General features: G+C 42.1%; 1 protein-coding gene across 1 annotated transcript; it reads right to left on the bottom strand.

Moving 5' to 3' along the window:
* Positions 1-93: 93 nt before the first annotated feature.
* Positions 94-4,346, bottom strand: LOC125544155 (uroporphyrinogen decarboxylase 1, chloroplastic). The gene is made up of 5 exons (XM_048707741.1): positions 4,108-4,346; positions 3,636-4,024; positions 2,080-2,364; positions 1,224-1,459; positions 94-490 (listed from the first exon to the last, which is right to left on the bottom strand). The coding sequence occupies exons 1-5, from the start codon at positions 4,238-4,240 to the stop codon at positions 322-324; spliced, it is 1,212 nt and encodes a 403-aa protein (XP_048563698.1). The 5' UTR covers positions 4,241-4,346; the 3' UTR covers positions 94-321.
* Positions 4,347-13,016: the final 8,670 nt, after the last annotated feature.

Below are 13,016 nucleotides of genomic sequence, written 5' to 3' on the forward strand. Positions count from 1 at the left end.
AAGTATAAGACTGCAATACCTGCAACATGTTCGTTCTAAACTGGAATGATAACCAATGCAAGGAACTAACACAGAAAGGGTTGAACAACCCACTTGAATAAACTCCAGCTCCCTTCTAAAAGCAGGAGGCATGCCTTTCCTTTGCTGAGTAGATGAATGACTGAAATACACAGATGCATAATGAACAAAATTGAGTTGATTTGGCCATGGTGTCTCTACAAGGAACAGCCCCAGCAAAAGGGAATGAACTCTAATAATGTAGAAGGTGTTGAGCTGAGAACGGTAAGACCAAAAAAAATACGGCAAGCCTACTGGCCATCATCAAGCAACATGTTGCAATTCTTCAGTAAGATGACCCTGGAAAAGGGTGTCATATCTCAAGCTCCTTGTGACATCAAAGAAATGTGCTACAGCTTCTTCTGGTGTTTTTTGAAGAACACCATGGCCCAAGTTAAGTATATGACCTTTCGGACCAGCTGCTTTCACAACCCTACATAGTATAACATGAGGGGAAACAATCATTAGCAATACCTACAAATGTATTTTGAAAATAGTGAGTGAATTGTGCAACCCAGTTAGATCATCAACTGATACAAAGTCCTATGACATAATACAAACCCTAAGGACCTAAACTTGCAGCGCTTAGAAGTTATAACTAATGTATCCCTGCCAAAAGAGAATGCAACACTCTGTGATCATGTGATGTGATCATCTATTTATTGTTTTACAACCAGAAGTTGGAAGACATTTAAAGATGAACACTGCAAAATACAAATAGCTTACTTGGTATGAAATTGAACGAATGCTTCAGAAATGGAATCAGTTGCACAAGTGGCACAGTTGAACTGAGATGAACTAAGAAGGCCTTAATAGGCCATACAACATAGGGTCAATGACAGTGGCGAAGCCTAGTTCAAGCTGTGTGGTGAATTGGCCACACAACATTTTTGCAAAACCCTTAAGCACTAGTAAAATTTATGCAAAAGATAGTATAAATTTGTAGACACCAATGCATTTACATCACAAATTTAAATTGACATCACATGCTTGAATTCCTTGCACAGCCACTGGTTGATGAGTGAAGACTTAATATGAATAACTGATGACAAAACATATAATACAAATAAAGAAGTTTGGTAGGCCTCACTGATAAACTGTTCGGTGAGTATTTATATAAAAACTAAAATAACATAAAATAAGTGCACGATGAAGTATTGACTAACCTATGAATTTCATCAGTCAATACTGGTAATGGGGAAAATAGATATGCTGGGTCCACGTTCCCTTGTACACTAATTCCATCACCAACGCGCCTCCTTCCATCTGCCATATCCACTGTCCAGTCAAGCCCAATAACATCAACTCCGATGTCCTTCATGCGCTCGAGCAAGCCTCCATTTCCATTTATATACAGCACAAGTGGTATGTGAGGGCATTCTGTCTTAATCTTAGCCACAATCTGCCAATGAAATAGTTTCATAAAGATCAAAAGAACATAATCAACAGAACTCTTTAACTTTTGCTAACCTTACAAACTATGTACTCAAAGGTTTAAATTGAACTCTTTAGGTTGCATTAGATATTCATTTTAAAGTGATAGGGCTCAAAAGAAATCACCATTTATGACCAAAATAAGTCATCAGTATGTGCCAATGGCGTTTTACCTCCTTGCAGATATGTAAAGTCAAATATAGCACAATACAGTATCCAAATGCATGTATATAAGAACATGTTGCTGACATGAATATGGTATCCGACTGTTTGTATTGATTCTTGCATGCTCGTTGTGTGTTCCTTATCGGATTATAGAAGAACTTGCAATCATAACCGTACAGTTTCGTAAAATGGGTACAGTTAACAGCAGTTACAAAGAGTTTAAAGTAGCGCGTCATATCAGAAGTATTTGAGTATAAACACAACGGAAGATATTTTACAATACACGTTGAACTTGGGAACATAACACTGACAATCATTAATGCTCTATTATACAGTGCAGCTCCAACCTGGTCGACACTAGACACACCAGCCACCATGTCATAAGGAAATAGATAAGAGCGAGAGAAAGGAAGGAACAGGTACCTGTCTGATATATGGTTTTGACCATTGCTCCCACACATGAGGTGGAAGTTGCCCACCCCATGAATCAAATATCTGTATACACTGAGCACCAGAGTTTACTTGGTAAATGATATAGTCAGATATAGCTTCTGCGAGGTGAGAGAGAAGGCCCCTCAAGACATTTGGTGCTGTGTGGCACATGCGCTTTATATTTGTGTAAGTGTTGGTCATCCCTCCTTCAACAACATAAGTTGCAATTGTCCATGGGGCCCCCACGAATCCTAGCAAAGCAGCTTTTCCATCAATCTAGCAGGTAGTGGAAACAGAGGCGTACGAGTGTCAGAAGAAAATCCAGTGCAAGTGCATAGATAAAGCAGATTTAGTCCAATTCTTTATACAAAGGGCTACTTATAAAGCTTATTAATGCTGATGAAAATATTATGCGATGAGTGTATAACATTAAACATTAGAACATTGAACACACAAATCAAGTAAGATATGATGATCTTAGGTTGTACTCCCTCCGTAAAGAAATACAAATATCATCATACTCATGTTTGACTAGAAGCTGCTGGAAGATTTAGAGAATTGAAACAAGCATTAGCATCACCATTTATTTCAAAGCATGTAAAAGAGAGCATGTGGTAATAGCTACTCCCTCCGTTCCTAAATATTTGTCTTTCTAGACATTTCAAATGACTACTACATACGGATGTATGTAGACATATTTTAGAGTGTAGATTCATTCATTTTGCTCCGTATGTAGTCACTTGTTGAAATGCCTAGAAAGACAAGTATTTAGGAACGGAGGGAGTATAACATACATAATCAATGTTTAGAATGCAAAAAAGGCATCGGCATAAGCCTGCCCACTAACATCCAAATGCTTGGAAACCCAACAAGTTCCACAGTCTCCTTTCTTTTGCAGCCTCCAGTTTACATTCCCAACGTTGTGAATTGTGGAGTATATGCTGGCTAACCAGAATGTATCAGTTTTTTGTCATCCACACATTACATATCAGTATTTCTTTCTGAGATTTATATCAGCTAGCAGTCAGGCATAGAGGCAGAAATTGTCCTGAAGCTACTAAATTACGCCATCAGTTTTGGTTTTACTGACTCTATACTGTGAGCTTGATGTCAACCATGCAGCCAATGTTCCAAATCACTTTAGTCAATGATAAAAACAAGCTGCAAGCAAATACAGGTACTGTTCATCACCTATTGGACCGACAGAATCACGACAAGTTCCGTGAGTTCACTGGCATTCTCCTATGAGACCCTCTTCTGAGTCACGATAACTGCACCAGAATAGCTCTATTCAGCAATCGATTTCTAGGTTTCATCTTACACCTAATTGGTAACCAACAATTTCATCCCATGGTACCATTTTCATAACGCAAAACCACACCACTACTTGATTCCTATGATGCCTATAAAAGGTTTCTAAACAATGCTTGATAAACTGATATAGCTAGCACCAGTTCACCACAAACCACCAATGCTAATTTATTACAACAAAAAACAATGGCAATTTTAACCTTTCATAGCTAAGCACACAAATGTATCGGCATTACCTCGCTGCGCAGAATCTTGAGCGACTCCCCGACGAACTGGAGATTATCGAGATCTATGGGAACGAGCTCCCTGACCTGTTCCTCCGTCCGCACGGGAGACTGGATCACCGGCCCCTTGGATTCCGAGATATCGAACGGCACCCCGATGGCCGGCAGGGGCGTGAGTATGTCCGAGAATAGGATGACGCCGTCGGGTGCGAAGGCGTGCCACGGCTGTAGCGTGATTTCGACGATGAGGTCGGTGGTCTCCGACCGCTCCCGGAACGAAGGGTGGCGCTTGGACAGCGCCTGGTACGACGCCATGTACCGCCCAGCCTGCCGCATCATCCACGCCGGCGGCCTAGGCAGCCCATCCTCGCCCCTCGCCGCACGTATGAGCAGCGGTTCTTCTGGCGATGCGATGCGTACTGGTCAGATTGGGGCGGAAATGTCGGGGAGGGAGAGTAAGGGGTACTAGAGCGGTTGGTTTTACCGGACGAGAGGGAGGCGGAGATAGCAGCGCGACGGCTACGCCTGCGGTGGGTAGAGGATGAGGAGGCAGGCGCCGCGGAGAGGAAGGCGGCGGCCGTGGCCGTAGCCGTGGCGGTGGTCGTCGGGGACATCATGGCGCTCGCGAGGTCGCGCTGCTTTGCTTATCTGATTTTGGGTTGGGGGTGGGAGTTTGGGTTGGGGTGCGATGGAGGGCAGAACAGGGGGCCCAACAACTGACGAACGTTCAGGCCAGTTCTTTTGTGGTTTATTCGAGGCTTTGGAAATAAGCTGCGCTCTAGAAGCCGAATTTATAAACTTTTAAAATAAAATTTTGGATTGGGCTAGAAAGAACTGGCCTTTAAGTGTAGGGAGAAGTATATTTGTCGTCCCTGTTTGATAGCTCTACATTTTCTAAGTATTTTGAGAATACTACTCCCTCCATTTCAAAATATAGTGCTTCCGCGCTTTCCGAGGTCGAACTTTGACCATAAATTTAACGAACGAGACCGACTGCGGCGGGAGAAAAGTTACATAATTAAAACTTCTTTCGAAAACGAAATCACTGATATAACTTTTGCTCCCGCCGCAATCGGTCTTGGTGGTTAAATTTACGGTCAAAGTTGAAGCACGTAGGTAGAGGAAGCACTACATTGTGGAATGTAGGGAGTACAAAATTTTTAAATACTATGGTTTTAATTACTTTGAGCTGTTTGGCCTAAAAAAACTGTAGTATTTGTACTGCAGTATTCCTTAAAACGCAGTATTTTCTTTGTCAAATAAAAAGAACCCCGAACCTCTTTTTTTTAAACGGAGCAGGAGAAGAAAATGAGCTTGTTACTTCGTTTTCGACTCCTCGTTCACCCCCAAGCCGCCGCCGCTCTCTCGTCACTGGAAATCATCTTCCTCAGTTGTCGTGGACAACAAAAAGACCACCATGGAAAAACATCGACTATGCTCTGTTGCCTTCTCTTCTTAAGGAGGACCGTGGCATGAAGCCAGTAGACTTGCTCGCAGAGGAAGACAGCTCCTGCCGCCTGATGAAGATTGCAATCACTGCCGCTCCTACTTCTCTTTGTGTTCGCCGTAACTGAGAGGAAGGAGTTGGTGACTAGCACAGTGCACGGTGTTCCTCATCTTTTGTAAGCTGCAGGCCGAACTTTGGGCGTGGTCGTTGATTGTTTGGCAGTGGACTTTGGGAGTGTTTGGTTCGTGTCCTGGACCAAATTTCCTTAGCCTGAGACCTCCCTGAGATCGGCCTGGACACTGTTTGGTTCGTGCCTGAGTACCTGAAGCTAGCCTGGCCTGGAAACGAAAATACACCATTAGCCTGTCTTGGGAATATCCCAGCACCATTAGCCTGGCTCAGGCTACCGAGAAAGGACGCTTGGTTGCTGTCTGGGTCTGCCTGGGAGTACTAATCATGCATGAGAGAATCAAAAGTAAATTAATAGGCTGATGTGACATGTGTATGAAGGAAATATGCCCTAGAAACAATAATAAAGTTGTTATTTATATTTCCTTATATCATGATAAATGTTTATTATTCATGCTAGAATTGTATTAACCGAAAACTTAGTACATGTGTGAATACATAGACAAACAGAGTGTCCCTAGTATGCCTCTACTTGACTACCTCGTTAATCAAACATGGTTAAGTTTCCTAGCCATGGACATGTGTTGTCATTTGATGAACGGGATCATTAAAGAATGATGTGATGGACAAGACCCATCCGTTAGCTATAGCATTTCTGATAAGTATATGTGAATGACATATTGTTGATGAGAAATAATGTAGAATTTTCTGGAAAGCATAAAAGAGTGATTGAAAGGAGTTTTTCAAAGAAAGACCTCGGTGAAGCTACTTACATATTGAGCATCAAGATATATAGAGATAGATCAAGACACTTGATATATTTTCAATGAGTACATACCTTGACAAGATTTTGAAGTAGTTCAAAATGAAACAGTCAAAGAAGGAGTTCTTGCCTGTGTTGCAAGGTGTGAAGTTGAGTAAAGACTCAAAACCCGACCACGGCAGAAAATAGAAAGAGAATGAAAAGTCATTCCCTATGCCTCAGTCATTGGTTCTACAAAGTATGCTATGTTGTGTACCAGACCTATTGTGTACCTCACCGTAAGTTTGGCAAGAGGGTACAATAGTGATCCAAGAGTGGATCACTGGACAGCGGTAAAAAATATCCTTAGTGAAATAAGGAAATTTTTCTCGGTTATGGAGGTGACAAAGAGTTCGTCATAAAGAGTTACGTCGATGCAAGCTTTGACACCGATTTGGATGACTCTAAGTCTCGATCTAGATACATATTGAAAGTGGGAGCAATTAGCTAGAGTAGCTCCGTGCAAAGCATTGTAGACATAGAAAATTTGCAAAATACATACAGCTCTTAATGTGGCAGACCCGTTGACTAAATTTCTCTCATAAGCAAAACATGATCACTCTTTGGGTGTTAATCACATAGCGATGTGAACTAGATTATTGACTCTAGTAAACCCTTTGGGTGTTAGTCACATGGAGATGTAAACTAATCACATAAAGATGTGAACTATTGGTGTTAAATCACATGATGATGTGAACTAGATTATTGACTTAGTGCAAGTGAAAGACTGAAGAAAATATGCCCTAGAGGCAATAATAAAGTTGTTATTTATATTTCCTTATATCATGATAAATGTTCATTATTCATGCTAGAATTGTATTAACCGGAAACTTAGTACATGTGTGAATACATAGACAAACAGAGTGTCCCTAGTATGCCTCTACTTGACTAGCTCGTTAATCAAAGATGGTTAAGTTTCCTAGCCATGGATATGTGTTGTCATTTAATGAACGGGATCACATCATTAAAGAATGATGTGATGGACAAGACCCATCCGTTAGCTTAGCATAATGATCGTTCAGTTTTATTGCTACTGCTTTCTTCATGACTTATACATGTTCCTCTGACTATGAGATTATGCAACTCCCGAATACCGGAGGAACACCTTGTGTGCTATCAAACGTCACAACGTAACTGGGTGATTATAAAGATGCTCTACATGTGTCTCCAATGGTGTTTGTTGAGTTGGCATAGATCGAGATTAGGATTTGTCACTCCGTCTATCGCATAGGTATCTCTGGACCCTCTCGGTAATGCACATCACTATAAGCCTTGCAAGCAATGTGACTAATGAGTTAGTTGCAGGATGATGCATTATGGAACGAGTAAAGAGACTTGCCGGTAACAAGATTGAACTAGGTATTGAGATACCGACGATCGAATCTCAGGCATGTAACATACCGATGACAAAGGGAACAACGTATGTTGTTATGCGGTTTGACCGATAAAGATCTTAGTAGAATATGTAGGAACCAATATGAGCATCCAGGTTCCGCTATTGGTTATTGACCGGAGATGAGTCTCGGTCATGTCTACATAGTTCTCGAACCCGTAGGGTCCGCACGCTTAACGTTCTGTGACGATTTGTATTATGAATTATGTGATTTGATGACCGAAGTTTGTTTGGAGTCCCGGATGAGATCGGGGACATGACGAGGAGTCTCCAAATGGTCGAGATGTAAAGATCGATATATTGGAAGGCTATATTCGGACATCGGAAAGGTTCCGAATGATTCGGGTATTTTTCGGAGTACCGGAGAGTTACGGGAATTCGTATTGGGCCTTAATGGGCCATACGGGAAAGGAGAGAAAGGCCTCAAGAGTGGCCACGCCCCTTCCCCATGGACTGGTCCGAATTGGACTAGGGAAAGGGGGCACCCCCTTCCTTCCTTCTCCTTCCCCTTCCCTTTTTTCTATTCCATGTGGGAGGTGGAATCCTACTAGGACTAGGGAGTCCTAGTAGGACTCCACACTTTGGGTGCGCCCTATGAGGGCCGACCTCCTCCTCCCTCCATCCTTTATATACGTGGCCAGGGGGCACCCCATAGACACACAAGTTGGTCATTGATCTCTTAGCCGTGTGCCACCATAATCCACCTCGGTCATATCATAGCGGTGCTTAGGCGAAGCCCTGTTTCGGTAGCATCATCATCACCATCATCACGCCGTCGTGCTAACGAAGCTCTCCCTCGACACTCTACTGGATCGTGAGTTCGTGGGACGTCACCGAGCCGAATGTGTGCAGATCACGAAGGTGCCATACTTTCGGTACTAGGATCGGTCGATCATGAAGACGTGCGACTACATCAACCACGTTGTCATAACGCTTCCGCTTACGGTCTACGAGGGTACATAGACAACACTCTCCCCTCTCGTTGCTATGCATCACCATGATCTTGCGTGTGCGTAGGATTTTTTTTGAAATTACTGCGTTCCCCAACAGTGGCATCCGAGCCAGGTCTATACGTAGATGTTATATACACGAGTAGAACACAAAGGAGTTGTGGGCATGGGTATATACATATAGCTTGCCGTCAGTAGTTGATTCTTGATTCAGCGGCATTGTTGGATGAAGCGGCTCAGACCGACATTGCGCGTACACTTACGCGAGACTGGTTCCACTGACGTGCTTCGCACACAGGTGGCTGGTGGGTGTCAGTTTCTCCAACTTTAGTTGAATCAGATTCAATGAATAGAGTTCTTTCTGAAGATCAAAAAGCAATCACTATACAGCATTGTGGTTTTTGATGCGTAGGTAAGAACGGTTCTTGCTCAGCCCGTAGTAGCCATGTAAAACTTGCAACAACAAAGTAGAGGACGTCTAACTTGTTTTTGTAGTGCTTTTTGTGATATGATATGGTCAAGACATGATGAGATATAAATTTTTGTGTGAGATGATCATGTTTTGTTGAAGTTATCGGCAACTGGCAGAAGCCTTTATGGTTGTCTCTTTATTGCATAAGATGCAAGCACCAACTAATTGCTTTACTTTATCGCTATGCGATAGCAATAGTTGGCGAGACGACCATGTGATGACACGTTGATAGAGATCAAGATGATGGAGATCATGGTGTCATGTGATGTCTACTACACAGCCTTCTTCTTGTAGACGTTGTTGGGCCTCCAAGTGCAGAGGTTTGTAGGACAGTAGCAAATTTCCCTCAAGTGGATGACCTAAGGTTTATCAATCCGTAGGAGGCGTAGGATGAAGATGGTCTCTCTCAAGCAACCCTGCAACCAAATAACAAAGAGTCTCTTGTGTCCCCAACACACCCAATACAATGGTAAATTGTATAGGTGCACTAGTTCAGCGAAGAGATGATGATACAAGTGCAATATGGATAGTAGATAATAGTATTTGTAATCTGAAATTATAAAAACGACAAGGTAACGAATGATAAAAGTGAGCGTAAACGGTATTGCAATGCTAGGAAACAAGGCCTAGGGTTCATAATTTCGCTAGTGCAAGTTCCCTCAACAATACTAACATAATTGGATCACATAACTATCCCTCAACATGCAACAAAGAGTCACTCCAAAGTCACTAATAGCGGAGAACGAACGAAGAGATTATGGTAGGGTACGAAACCACCTCAAAGTTATTCTTTTCAATCAATCCGTTGGGCTATTCCTATAAGTGTCACAAACAGCCCTAGAGTTCGTACTAGAATAACACCTTAAGACACAAATCAACCAAAACCCTAATGTCACCTAGATACTCCATTGTCACCTCAAGTATCAGTGGGCATGATTATACGATATGCATCACACAATCTCAATTCATCTATTCAACCAACACATAGAACCTCAAAGAGTGCCCCAAAGTTTCTACCGGAGAATCACGACGAAAACGTGTGCCAACCCCTATGCATAGGTTCATGGGCGGAACCCGCAAGTTGGTCACCAAAACATACATCAAGTGGCACATGGTATCCCATTATCACCACAGATATCCACGGCAAGACATACATCAAGTGTTCTCAAATCTTTAAAGACTCAATCCGATAAGATTACTTCAAAGGGGAAACTCAATTCATTACAAGAGAGAAGAAGGGGAGGAGAAACATAGGATCCAACTGTAATAGCAAAGCTCGCGATACATCAAGATCGTGCCAAATCAAGAACACGAGAGAGAGAGAGAGAGATCAAACACATAGCTACTGGTACATACCCTCAGCCCCGAGGGAGAACTACTCCCTCCTCGTCATGGAGAGCACCGGGATGATGAAGATGGCCACCGGAGAAGGATTCCCCCTCCGAAAGGGTGCCGGAACGGGTCTAGATTGGTTTTCGGTGGCTACGGGGGCTTCTGGTGGCGGAACTCCCGATCTAATCTGTTTTCTGGAAGTTTTTGGGTATATGGGGTTATATAGGCAGAAGAAGCACGTCAGGGGAGCCACGAGGGCCCCACGAGGCAGGGGGCGCGCCCCAAGGGGGTGGGCGCGCCCCTACCCTCGTGAGCTCCTCCTTCCTTCCTTGACATGGGGTCCAAGTCCATCGGGTGTCTTTCGTTCCAAAAATAACTTCTCTAGTTGATTTCGTTCCGTTTCGACTCCGTCTGATATTCCTTTTCTTCAAAACACTGAAATAGGCATAAAACAACAAATCTGGGCTGGGCCTCCGGTTAATAGGTTAGTCCCGAAAATAATATAAAAATGGAAAATAAATCCCAATATTGCCCAAAACAGTAGATAATATAGCATGGAGCAATCAAAAATTATAGATACGTTGGAGACGTATCATCATGCCGGTGATGATAGAGATCATGACAGTACTTTGGAGATGGAGATCAAAGGCGCAAGATGATCATGGCCATATCATGTCACATATTTTGATTGCATGTGATGTTTATCCTTTATGCATCTTATTTTGCTTAGTTCGGTGGTAGCATTATAAGATGATCTCTCACTAAATTTTAAGGTATAAGTGTTCTCCCTGAGTATGCACCGTTGCGACAGTTCGTCGTGTCGAGACACCACGTGATGATCGGGTGTGATAAGCTCTACGTTCACATACAACGGGTGCAAGCCAGTTTTGCACACGAGGAATACTCGGGTTAAACTTGACGAGCCTAGCATATGCAGATATGGCATCGGAACACTGGAGACCGAAAGGTCGAGTGTGAATCATATAGTAGATATGATCAACATAGTGATGTTCACCATTGAAAACTACTCCATCTCACGTGATGCTCGGACATGGTTTAGTCGATTTGGATCACGTGGTCATTTAGATGACTAGAGGGATGTCTATCTAAGTGGGAGTTCTTAAGTATATGATTAATTAAACTTTAATTTATCATGAACTTAGTCCTGATAGTATTTGCATAACTATGTTGTAGATCAATAGCTCGCGATATGTTCCTAGAGAAAAAATAAGTTGAAAAATGTTAGTAGCAATGATGCGGACTAGCTTCGTGATCTGAGGATTATCCTCATTGCTGCACAGAAGTATTATGTTCTTGATGCACCGCTAGGTGATAGACCTGTTGCAGGAGCAGATGCAGACGTTATGAACATTTGACAATGCTCAATATGATGACTACTTGATAGTTTAGTGCACCATGCTTTACGGCTTAGAATCGGGACTTCAAAAATGTTTTGAATGACATGGAGCATATGAGATGTTCCAAGAGTTGAAATTGGTATTTCATACTCATGCTCGTGTCGAGAGGTATGAGACCTCTGACAATACTTTGCCTACAAGATGGAGAAGAATAGCTCAACCAGTGAGCATGTGACCAAATTGTCTGGGTACTACAATTGCTTGAATCAAGTGGGAGTTAATCTTCCAGATAAGATAGTAATTGACAAAGTTCTCTAGTCACTATCACCAAGTTACTAAAACTTCGTGATGAACTATAATATGCAAGGGATAACGAAAGTAATTCCCAAGCTCTTCGCGATGCTAAAATCGGCGAAGGTAGAAATCAAGAAAAGCATCAAGTGTTGATGGTTAACAAGACCACTAGTTTCAAGAAAAGGGCAAAGGGATAGAAAGGGAACTTCAAGAAGAATGACAAACAAGTTGTCACTCCCGTGAAGAAGCCCAAAACTAGACCGAAGCCTGAAACTGAGTGCTTCTACTGCAAAGGAAATGATCACTAGAAGTGGAACTGCCCTAGATACTTGGCGGATAAGAAGGATGGCATAGTTAACAAAGGTATATTGGATATACATGTTATTGATGTGTACTTTACTAGTGTTTATAGCAACCCCTCGATATTTGATACTAGTTCAGTTGCTAAGAGTAGTAACTCGAAACGGGAGTTGCAAAATAAACAGAGACTAGTTAAGGGCGAGGTGATGATATGTGTTGGAAGCAATTCTAAGGTTGATAAGATCACCATCTCACACTCCCTTTACCTTCGGGATTAGTGTTGAACCTAAAATAAATATCATTTGGTGTTTGCGTTGAGCATGAATATGATTGGATCATGTTTATTGCAATACGGTTATTCATTTATGTCAAAGAATAACTATTGTTCTATTTACATGAATAAAACCTTCTATGGTCATACACTCAATATAAATGGTTTATTGAATCTCGATCATAGTGATACACATATTCATAATATTGAAGCCAAAAGATGCAAAGTTAATAATGATAGTGCAACTTATTTGTGGCACTGTCGTTTAAGTCATATTGGTGTAAAGCGCATGAAGAAACTCCATGTTGATGGGTTTTTGGAATCACATGATTATGAATCACTTGATGCTTGCGAACCATGCCTCATGGGCAAGATGACTAAGACTCCCTTCTCCGGAACAAAGGAACGAGCAACTGACTTATTGGAAATAATACATACTGATGTCTGCGGTCCGATGAGTGTTGAGGCTCGCGGCGGGTATCGTTATTTTCTGACCTTCACAGATGATTTGAGCATATATGGATATATCTACTTGATGAAATATAAGTCCGAAACATTTAAAAAGTTCAAAGAATTTCAGAGTGAAGTGGAAAATCATCGTGACAAGAAAAAAAGTTTCTACGATCTGATCACAGAGACGAATAT

This window comes from Triticum urartu, chromosome 3, assembly GCF_003073215.2.
Source record: "Triticum urartu cultivar G1812 chromosome 3, Tu2.1, whole genome shotgun sequence".
Classification (NCBI taxonomy): domain Eukaryota; kingdom Viridiplantae; phylum Streptophyta; class Magnoliopsida; order Poales; family Poaceae; genus Triticum; species Triticum urartu.

Bases quoted from the DNA above. Each gene is read 5' to 3' on its own strand.
- LOC125544155 (XM_048707741.1), bottom strand. From the start codon at position 4,240: ATGATGTCCCCGACGACCACCGCCACGGCTACGGCCACGGCCGCCGCC. The intron at 4,025-4,107 runs GTAAAACCAACC...TCGCATCGCCAG, and splicing joins CTCCGCCTCCCTCTCGTCCG to AAGAACCGCTGCTCATACGT. The intron at 491-1,223 runs GTTAGTCAATAC...TATACTATGTAG, and splicing joins TTGACTGATGAAATTCATAG to GGTTGTGAAAGCAGCTGGTC.